General features: G+C 36.0%; 1 protein-coding gene across 1 annotated transcript in view; it reads left to right on the forward strand.

The window, feature by feature from the left end:
• Positions 1-11,921, forward strand: part of BMPR2 (bone morphogenetic protein receptor type 2) — a gene marked incomplete at its 5' end in the record, with an annotated part of 43,488 nt that overhangs the window by 2,595 nt on the left and 28,972 nt on the right. The window contains one exon of the mRNA XM_015819603.1: positions 155-334. Coding sequence (XP_015675089.1) covers positions 155-334 — 180 coding nt within the window. The remainder of the gene's footprint in view (positions 1-154; positions 335-11,921) is intronic.

An 11,921-nucleotide genomic window follows, 5' to 3' on the forward strand; every position in this document is an offset into this window, starting at 1 on the left:
GAGTTGTTGCGTTCCTGGTTCTCTCTTTCCCACCTCCTCTCTTTCCCTGTCCTATTTGTTCATCGGGAGGGGGCGGCACTCCTTCGTTCAGGACTTCATTTTGCTGTTCATTAACCTCTTTCTGATGTGCTGTTTTATTTGCCATTTGTTTTAGGATGTTGGACTCATATAGGAGACCCCCAAGAGTGTCATGCTGAAGAATGTATAGTAACAACCACTCCTTCCTTGATTCAGAATGGGACATACCGTTTCTGCTGCTGTAGTACCAACCTGTGCAATGTCAACTTCACAGAGAACTTTCTACCACGAGTTCCTATAAATCCAACACCTTCTGGTGAGTTACCCCAGACTGAGTTACAGTTAGTACGGAACAGCAGTTGTGACTTAAGGAAGAGCATTATTGCTATCTTTATGGAGTCCGTTGAGTTTGAGATGCTAAAAAAAAATCCTATTATTTTTCTGTTGATATGTAAATGATCCCATATTTATTTAATCTAAAAGAGCACAGAGACTTCCTGGTTTCATCTAATACTTTTTATAAAATTTCATAATACTGTGCTACAATGATGTAAAGTTAATACTTTAAATATAGGCTTCAATAAGTCTGTTTCACAGACACGTGGAAGAGTTCATCATACCAGTATAAAAGTTTAGTTGTGGGGGCTGGAATTGTATTTTAAATTTTAAACTTTAATTTTGAATATTCTTTATTAGATAAAATTATGTGTTACCCTAGGACGTAATCCTTAAATGCTTAGACATATCCTGTTATAAAATGGGATCTTTGTGTTTTCATAGTTTGTTAAATCATTACTACAAGCCTAACTGCACACCAAGTAACTCTTGGGATCTGAGCAAAGGATTCATCAGTCTAGTTTTGGCTGCAGTATTTTGTTTCTTCTCAGAATTTTGTTTGTGATAAATAGCTTAGAGGAAGGGATTTAATCAGATGGCTTTTGGATAAGAAATAGCACAATTTTAGTTAACTTTCAAAAATTGCAGGAGACATTTTGTACACACTCTACAAACACAAATACTATGTAGTGTTAGCTAAATAGATATTATTTCATAGGTTACATTGAGATGTCAGATTCTTCAGTGTTCTGAGTTGAAAAAAATCTGGTTATAACTATTAAAAGTAAAATAAACACTTTTAACTAACATTGAATATCAGCTGTTAAGAGAAAAAATATTACTGTACAATGAAAGATTGTTAGAAGGACATAGAAGCAATTTAATTTTTTTCTATGGTTTTCAGTATAGGATTAAGTCATAAACCAGAATCTAACAGCAAGAGAATAATATTGCTTAATATCTATATGCCCAGTTAGGTGTCCTTTAAATCATAGTCAGAAGAATGAAATTCCTGCTTCCCCAATCCCCTATAGCATTGTACTACGAAATTGCCTTGTTCTGTTAACACTGAAATTCAATACTTTACCACAAGGTTGACTGCTTATTTTCAAGGCATATTCTCATTGGCCATTGTTTGTATCTTTCATTTTAATTTACAAATCATCATTTTTCTCCATACCTTTCAGAGCATACTAAGGAATCATCATAGGACTACCAACTTAATTATTGGTAGAAATGTAATGAAAGTGCTGGCATTGGCTTGTGGATAATGAAGGCTATAGTTCTGTACATCAAGTTTGCGATAGGAAGAGAAACTGTCTTCCTTGTATTCTTATTCTCTATTGTCTTTTTTCTTAATATTTACATTATTAATGATAGTGGAAGAAACTGACAGTAAAGTGATATTGACCAGTACTATGGGATAATCCAAGCTTCATCTGAAAAAATCCAAATCAATATTCTTAGTATTCCCTGTTGGAAATATAAAGTTGACTTTAGCGAGTGAATAATAAGAAAATAACAGAGTATGTGCCCTTTGCACATTGATCTAAAATACATTAATGTATTTGAGGACTGAGATATGCTTCCTGCATTGTTAATCTTAATCCTAAAAGCCCATGGCAGACACATCCTAAAAATTAATATGGCCTGTTTCTTACATTCTACACTGTAGGAGAATATATCAGTATATGAGTAAAGAAAAGGCCAACATGTTAATAGTGTTGTTGTTCTTAACCAGAGAAAGATTAATGATTATATTCTCTATAATTCTTATTCATTTTTATAAAACTTGCTACCTATAATTGAGACAATGGTAGTGGAAGTGAATGTATGTATTTCTAGTTCTGCTTAGCCCTTAAGGTCAGAAGACAGACACTCTGATACAACGTGAAATGCTTCAAATATGATTATCCAAAAGGTGCTTTGGAGCACACAGAAGACCTTGTTTGCCATCTTACAGCAACAATGTCTTTAAAGTGTCACAGATGAGTGTGGTATTTCTGCTGCCATGTGCTCAGTTGCCTATTTAGAGATCAAATCCAAAATACTACCATAGCATTAAGATGTGTTGCATTAATTGGAGAAGGAGAGTGTTCTTTTAGTGTCTGCCAGTTTTTCTTCTTTATCTGCAACTCTGAATGTGTTTGGCAGTGACCCTGGTTTCTCTGGCTAGAGAAAAATGGTGTTGTGGCTCATAATCTCATGGGAAATGCTTTGAATGTAACACCACCGTTCATTGAATGGGAAAATGGTATCAGGAGTTAGTTTGGCTTTTCACCAAAAGGCAGGTGCTTTTGCAAGGAGGATGCAGATTATATAGCGGCTGGAATATTTTGTTTCTTTAAAATTATTTTTTAAGCTTTTCATTCCTGCACAATAAAAATTATGTGAAATGAGTAGATTATGAAATGCAAAGTGTTTAAAGTGTAACTAGTGGTAAAGTCCTGCAAAATTACCTCTAAAGGAAAAAAAAACATTTGACAGTAGAACTAATCTAAAACATTTACAAATTTGAATGCCAACATAGGGCATAAATGTTTGCTATTAATATAAAATAATCAAATATACTTATTAAATTTAGCAGCTGTTTACAACTGAGGCTCATAATCTCCATTTTATGAGAAGGCATTACATAGGAAAGGTCAGCAGTATAATTCTCATGGATGCCAATTACCTACAACACTGCTAGGTGGCATTCAGAGATGTCATACATTAGCGAATAAATTTAAAGACTTTAAAAATTCAGGAGATTGTGCAATTTCAGGCAAGATGACAAGACCATATATCTGGTCTCGCATATAATTCAAAAATGCAAATCTAAAGGAAAGCTTCTGACTAGCACATTGGCAAATAATATTTTAAAAGTAAATAAAGGGAACATTGCTCAGTTGCTATAGAAACTTATCATTTTAGCAGTGAATGGGCCATTTTGTGTGATGCATTTTAGTAAGTGCTAGTTCAGTGACAAGTCTAATATTAATTATAACGTATTTTGTATAAATAGTATTCAGAACAGAATAAATTAGAATGTGCTACATTAAGAAATGGATTTTTTTTCAGCTTTTGTAGAAATCCTTGGATTGACTCACATATATACATTCCTGTATTTATTAAGTCAATATGTGATAGTACATGGATTTGTTTAATATTCTTTGGGTTGTTACTGAGCAGGCAAATCATTCAAGGCTACCTTGAGATTTTGCAAAATAGATAGCTTCCACATTTCAACAAATACTGTTTTTTAGCAGCATGGTCTAATTCTTTTTAATAAGAGATTGAGGCAAAATAGGGAATGTTGTCTATGAGACAACATTCTTAGGTTACATTCTGACAATTGGCTCTTGTTGATACTGTGAAGTACCTGAATGACTTGCTTCCAATGGAATTAGTAAGGCAGAAAAGTGATAGGTACAGTTAGAAGTAGTAAGAATTTTGAGAGGCTGTTTGGGGTAGTAGTTAAGACATCAAGCTAGAAACCAGAAGATTGTGAGTTCTAGTCGTGCCTTAGGCACAAGCCAACTGGATGACTTTGGACTAATCACTCTCTCTCTCAGCCCTGAGAATGAGGCAAGGGCAAACCATTTATGAAAATGCTGCCAAGAAGATTTGAGGATTAATTCAGGCAGTCACCAGGCGTCAACACTGACTTAGTGGTTAAAAAAAGAAAAGTAAACTTTTCACACAGATATGATCTGGTATCTGCCAGGATTTGAGCCTTTTTGGTTTGGTTTTGGTTTTGCTCCATAACAGAAATCAGAATAACAGAGTTGGAAGGGACCTTTGACGTCTTCTAGTCCAACCCCCCTCTGAAGCAGGAAAACCCATACCATTTCAGAAAAAATGGTCATCCAATCTCTTCTTAAAAACCTCCAGTGTTGGAGCACCCACAATTTCTGGAGGCAAAGCATCCCACTGATTAATTATTCTGTCAGGAAATTTATACTTAGTTCTAAGTTGGTTCCATTGATCATCCATTGATAACAGATTTTGTCAGTTGAACAAAAGCATCTTTCCTCATGGAAAAATATAAAATGTTGACAAACTTGAATAGGAATGCCTTTTTAAAAAAGTCTGGCTATAATGCCTATGGCAAATGCCAATACCTGACCATTTGCTGTTGGCACCTATGAACAAATGTATAGCAGGAATACACATTCCTTCCAGTTGTGAGAAAAATGTTAATGAAACAATAGTTGGGTTGCATTGTTGCCATTACGGTTACGAAAATGATCTCTCTTGGCTAAGGGGATGGCATTTGAAGATAATATTTGATCATTTGCTCCTACTGAGCAAGTCCAGCAATAAACATTTAATACACTTAGTTGTGCATGTTTCATTAATACCAACTTTGGAATCTTTAAGTAGTGGGAAGAGTTTACTTTAATGTATGGCACACTGTCCAGGTTGGATTATTCAGTGCACTGAATGACATCATGTTGTCTCTTGCATGTACAGTGTGGAAGACAAAGCAAAGAAGGGTTTGAGATTCATGTTTTATCTTTTTTCCTTGTATGACAGTTATACACGTGCAGAGGGAATTGACAGGAAGAAACCTTAATGGTCTACAGGTAGTCAACTTACAACAGTTCATTTAGTGATTGTTTTAAATTACAACAGCGCTGAAAAAAGTGACTTATGACCGTTTTTCACACTTAAGATTGTTGCAGCATCCCCATAGTCATGCAATCAAAATTCAGACGCTTGGTAACTGACTCATAATTATGACAGTTGCAGTGTCCTGGGGTCATGTGTTCACCTTTTACAACCCTCTGACAAGCAAAGTTAATGCAGAAGCCAGATTCAATTAACAACCTTTAACAACAAATTAGTAACAAATTAGTTACTAATTTAAGAACTGCAGTGATTTACTTAACATCTGTGGCAAGAAAAGGCGTAAAATGGGGTAAAATTCACTTAACTGTCTCAGCAACAGAAATTTGGGGCTCAATTAAGTTGAGGATATCTGTATGTGCAATGGTGCACAGCTCAAAATAATTCTTGAAGCAAATTAATTACCTAAGGTGGGTATTTAATGCAGGGTAGTATACTAAATTAATTATTTAATTCAGCAGCATATTTTGGATAGTGGAGGAAGAAATGTAATTGTTCTATCTGAAAATGTGAGGATTTTAGATCAATTCCGCAAAAAAGCAAAGTAATTTTTTGGCTGGAAGCCTTTTTTATGTCTTGCCTCTCAGGAAAATATAAATACTGTAATCCTTAAATTATCTTTTTGAATGAGGTTGGTGGGGGAGCAGGGAAAGCAAACTCAAACCCAGGATAATACTGTAGGAAAGCTCTGCTTTGCTGCTAGCATACACAGAGTTGTACATTCTTGGAACAGCACCACTACCAGACAAAGACTGAGTGTAAGCAAGGAAGCAGACGGCCCGCCTCCAGCCAGTGCCCGGTCTGGCTCCAGGATTTGTAAACAGAAACAGGCCAGACTCCAATAAGGCAGACAGCGGGTGGCTCTCCCTCCCTCCCTCCCTCTGATCTGCATGGAGGAAATGCCTACTTGTACAAGCCTTTCCATTGCATAAAAGTATCTAGGAGCTATTTAAATTACCAGAACTGCCTTTCTCTGAATGCTGGAAAAGCATGTAGCATTTAACTGCTTAAAGGATCAAAGTGTGTTTCCTGAACAATACTATGAAATGTAGGACATGGTGTCTGTTAATATCTGTAGTTATAAGGATACCCATCTATCCCCTGCCCTAGAATATAAGAATCTTCCTATTCTTATATTCTATTTTGTTTCAAAGAAAGTGACGTATTGCCATCAGGCAAATGAAGCAATACTACAAAAAACTCCAGGGCATATTTTCTTCTGACTGCCCTTGGGCACATATGTGCCTTTGTCTTCATGGATTTCCTGCCTCCGAGTTCCCTTCTCATGGCCAGCCTTGTATTTCCTCTCAAAATGAGGTTTCCTTTTGCCTGTCCATGTAGGCAGTACATTTTAACCTCCTTAGAACTCCAGATTGGCTAGCAGACAAATCTTGTTATGGAGGAAAAAGGTAATTGTATAAAAGGGTGGGTGGGCTGTTTTCTTTTTTTCTAGGAAATTAGTGATACAGACTTATCATTTATCGTGTATTCTGAACTGAATCTCATAGCATAGAGTTCTCATAGTAGCAAGCCAATTTGAATGGAAAGATAATACATTATATAATACACATTTTACTATAACGCTTGTGGAAAAACATAACTCAGAAGCTGATATTATTGCTTAGTCCCATTATCATTGGATTCGTCTTGCTTTCTGTGCTAGTCAGCATTTTAATAAGAGTTGCCAGAAAAGGTGATCTGAGAATGTGGAATGACTAGCATGCTAATGACATACCAGTGATTCAAGTGTGCCAGTATGAAATAATAAATCTCTGTTGTTTCACAATACAAACTAGGGTACAAATGATAATAGTTCATTTCAGGAAGAATGGCAACCATAGGCTTAAAGTGATGCTTTTCATGTAAGGTGCTTCCTGTCTTTATTAAGTAATTATCAAAGTACTAATTGGTGTTAATGGAGTTTGAAAGCTCTTGGAATTTATTAGAAGCATGCCTGTTTCAGTTTTTATTCAAAAAAAACTATCATTTCAATTACTAGCCCATTTTGCAGAGACAACCTTATATTTGGATAAACAAATCTAGTTATTTATTGTACATGTCAAAGGAAATACTATAAAATACTGAGTAAATAGGTTCCCAACGTCTGCACTACCATATTCATTGTTTTCTCATTTTTAATCTGTAGACAGCCCAAAGAAATAGTAAGTATGAATTCACATTTGCAGAAATATACCATGCTCAATTTTGTACAATGTATAATTCTCCTGCCTTCAGGTGCTTGGGTTGACCTCCTCTTCTTTGTGGCATCCTCTCAAATATTGGAACACTGCTATCATGTCATCCCTAGCCCTTCTTTTCACTAGACTAGACATACCCAATTCCTGCAACTATTCTTCATATGTTTTAGACTCCAGCCCCCTAATCATCTTTATTGCTCTTCTCTGAACTCTATATAGAGTCTCAAAATCTTTTTTATATTGTAACAACCAAAATTGGATGCAATATTCCAAGTGTGGTTGTACCAAGACCTTATAAAACGTTACTAACATTTCACATGATCTTGATTCTATCCTTCTGTTAATGCAGCCTAGAACTGCATTGGTATTTTTGCCAGCTGCAGCATTCCTGGCTCATATTTAAGTGGTTATTTACTAGGACTCCTATATCCCTCTTGCAGGTAACTGCTGTTGAGCCAAGTTCCACCTATTCTATACCTGTGCATTTGGTTTTTCTTGCCTAAGTGTAAAATCTTACTTTTCTCAAAATTTCATTTTGTTAGGTAGGACCCAGTGTTCAAGTCTATCAAGATTGTTCTGGATGTTGAGCCTATATGTTGGGTAGTCCTGCCAGCTTGGTGTCATCTGCAGATTTGATGAATTCCCCATCCTCTCATCTAAACAATTTATAAAAATGTTGAAGAGTACTGGGCCTCAGACAGAATCTCTGTGAACCCCACTGCATTCTTCCCTCTGTGTAGATGTAGCTTCATTAAGGGCTACACGTTGAGTGTGTTGATTAGCCAGTTAAAAATTCATCTGATGGTGATGCTGCCTATCCCACATTTTTCTTACTTACCAAGAAGTAGATTGTGGTCTATTTTGTCAAATATCTTATTGAAATCCATGTATACTATGTCCACAGCATTTCACTGGTCCACTAATTTAATCACATCAAAGAATGAAATAAGATTTGTTTGGCATGATCTGTTTTTGACAAACTCATGTTGGCTTCTGATTATCAATTTTCTTGCTTCTAGGTGTTTGGAGATCTGTTTCTTGATTATCTTTTCTAGAATGTTCCCAGGTATTGATGTCAGGCTGATTAATCTGTAGTTTCCTGGATCCATTTTTTCACCTTTTTGGGAAAAGAGAACTATGTCAGCTCTTTTCTAATCTTTTGGTAGTTCTTCAGTGCTCCAGGATCTTTGAAAGATAATGTTCAGTGGTTCCGAGATCATGTGTGTCAGCTTCTTCAGAACTCTGGGATGTAATCTATCTAGTCCTGGTGATTTGAACTCATCTAGGGTGGACCAATTTTTTTTTTTTTCTTGTTTTTTACATATTGAAAGAAACTTTATTATTTTTCACTTTTGTAGTTCATGCTAAGACTTAACTTTCTTGACTTCATCTTCAGGCTCTATGCTAGTATTCTGCCTTACTTATATGTCTCTTTTTACATTTTTTGTACTAATCCTTTTTTGTCTTTCAGTTGATCAGAGAGTTCTTTATACAAACATGGTGGCTTCTTCTTGGATTTCTTGTTTTTCTTTTTAGTGGTATTTAGTGGTTTTCCCCCCAAAGTTGTCTGTTTCCCAGAGTTGCCTATTCCAGCTTGGTTTGCCTTGCTGCCATCCAGTTCTCAAACTCTCTCTCACATAGACACAGACAGAGACACAGACAGACAGACAGACAGACAGACAGACAGACAGACAGACAAACACACACACGTCACTGCACCACAGCTGTTCATGTGCAATGTGATCAGTTTCTGTAGCTTAAGTCAGCTGTTTTGTGAGGCAGTATATTCTTCACTCAACATTAGCCTAAGCCATATCCTCCTGCTCTCAGCCTTTACAAATTTCTATAGCAAGAGTTCTTCAGACTACAAGTCATGATCCCATATGAAGTGTTAAGCAACTTAGGGAGGATTCACAATGTTTTTTAAAGGCTGAGAAGACTAGCACAGGCAAAGTAGGAGCACAGTCAAAACTCGTTCCTATTCTGCCTTGGCTTGCCCATCCAGAATTTGCACAAGCAAAGTGAGAAGCAAATGCAGCAGGAGTTTTGATGATGTTCCCACTTCGCCTTTAGCAGGCAATGCATGGAACCATTATGAGGTTCTGTGTTTTTGACTTAATTTAAAAGCTTGGGTTTAATATTTAATAGTTATGCATAGCATCATATTAATAGATTGTACTCTTAGCTGTGCTTATCTGTGTTGCATGATTGCTGAACTTTCACTTTGTTATCAGCAGTTGAAGTGAAGTATTACAGGTAGTCCTCAACTTACAACCACAATTGGGCCCCGGATTTCCATCCCTAAGCAAGTCAGTTGTTAACTGAGTTGTTCCCGATTGTATGACCTTTTTGCCATGGTTGAGCAAATCACTGAAGTTGTTAAATGACTCACGTGGTCATTAAGTGAGTCTGGCTTCCCCCATTGACTTTGAAATGACACACAAATTGATTCTTCAGGACCACCATAGCTGTGTATGTTTAGATATGTGGACTAGCAAATGTCTCGCCAATCACTGAAGATTGGTTGGCATCTTCAGGTTGGAATAGTTGCAATTCTATTCTAGGTGTCTAGAATTTTCAGGCATTTTAATTAGAAAGTTGTCATTAACTCACTTTATATACTATTTTTTGAATAAGAAGTATTGACCATCCCTTAGCATGTTACTGAAACGTAGACTAGAGGTTAAGAAACTATTAATCCTCCATGAGACAAGTCAAGATACAAAGGCAGCTGCTTTTCCACTGCTTGGGATCATCTTTAGGAAAACAAAGGCATTGCCTAAAAAGTAATACATTGTTCTGTATCGTGTTGTATAATAATTAAAAATAAAGGTACAGGGTATTTTTGCAGTTTTTATGTGTGATCCTGTCACATACTTCATTGAGGTAACTGAATGAAATGCTTTTTTTCTGTAGCACCTGTCAGTTTGTTCTACCTATGTTCAATTGGTCAACTTATAGGATTTCCTTGTTTCATAGAATCAGCAACAGATCCTTCAGTATATTTTTCTAATTGACATACTCATGTGAAGTTTCATAGAACTCAGAGGTTCCATAGAAGTATGAACTTTTAAGATTAATACACAAAGCATTACAAATTATGGCAATTTTAGAAAAGTAAATTTTGTCTGATCAGAGTGATAGAAATAATAGATTTCTCTGATTGCTGTTCCACTACCAACCCACATTACCCCCTTACTTTTCATGTAATCATTATTGCCATAATTAAAGATCTGTTGGCAGGAAAATCTTGCTTCCTTCCAGTTTCTTCCAGAAACACTCTGGATGGCAACATCAGCCAGAAGATCTGCTGAGGGCTGGATATGATAATTTGCCAGATCTTTCATATATAAAATTATCCATATTTTGTTCCAAGTAAGGTGCTAGGTGAAAAATGTAATAGCGGCAATATTTGATGTTATCTTGGAGATTTTTGAGCCTAATGAGGTCCACTATTTATGAATTTAATCCTTGTTCCACCAGGCTAGTTAAAGTTGGGGGAGGGAAGCTGACTAAAAGTTTAATCTGATTGTGATCAACTCCTTATTGAGGGAAAGAGACAATCCAGTTGTTGTGAAAGAGATGCTGCTCTGTGCCCCTCCTCAAGTTGCTTCGTCCAGATTCAACAATATTTGACTGTTGTAGTCCTATATTTAACCTTTGTTGATATATTGTGTGTATTTCATTTTGAACACAATGAAGCTTTTAATATGTCTTTTTCATATTCTTTTGTGTATAACATTATGCAGAAAATATGTAGTATCTGAAGCAGTTTAGAAATTACTAATACTAGCTAGTTCAGATTCATAATAGAACTTGAGCATATGTGAAGAAGACCCATAATGCTAATGTGGGAAAGTATTTTGGAACTGTGCTTCCATCTTTGATTATATAAAGAAGATTGAAATTGATAAATCAGTTATAGTTTTATATACTATATACTCTTAGATCCACTCTTAAGAGTCTATCAGAAGACTCAGATTTCAGTGATGCAATTCAGCATTTTGACAGTGTCTTACATTTCACAGATAAATTAATTTGCAAAAAATGTTTTCAAGAATAGCTTATTATTACTATTGATATAATTTTATTCATTCAACTTATATGCCACCCTCTTGCATGGTGGCAATTCTAGGTGGCTTACAATAATTAAAAACAATAAAAACCTTAAAGTGTTAAGTAATATATGGTAACATTAAATTAATTAAAATATGAACAAAGATATGGAGGAAGGGAGCAAAATACACATGGGGGAAGTGAGGTCTTAGTCTGTTTACCAACTCCAGAATGATATGCCCCCATGATATGAACTCAGTGGTGGGATTCAGCCGGTTCGCACCACTTCGGCAGAATCGGTAGCTAATTTTTTGTTGCCCAGGCCCAGAATGGACTTCCGGAAGTGGCATCCACATAGAGAACCGGTTGTTCATATATTGGAATCCCACCACTATATGAACTATATAAGATTTAGCTGTCTAGTTTATAATTATGGAATGAGCAATCAAGTGATAAAATGTAAATATTAAAATTTAATTGCTTTCATACTTAAAATGATGAATTCTCCAGCATGAGGGATGGATAATCCACATGATTGGGTTTCCTGAAGTCCCTTGTACCCAATAAGACTAAGTCTGAGATAGCCACGCCTCTTGCCTGGTCGCACATGCCCAGTTCCGACTTAGTCTTCTACCCAGACAAGGCGTGTTGGTTCTTCGCTCCAGACTCAGGTTTTATTAAACTATTTTTCCTCTCAGT

Source organism: Protobothrops mucrosquamatus, unplaced genomic scaffold (assembly GCF_001527695.2).
Source record: "Protobothrops mucrosquamatus isolate PMUCROS unplaced genomic scaffold, P.Mucros_1.0 scaffold958, whole genome shotgun sequence".
Classification (NCBI taxonomy): Eukaryota; Metazoa; Chordata; class Lepidosauria; order Squamata; family Viperidae; genus Protobothrops; species Protobothrops mucrosquamatus.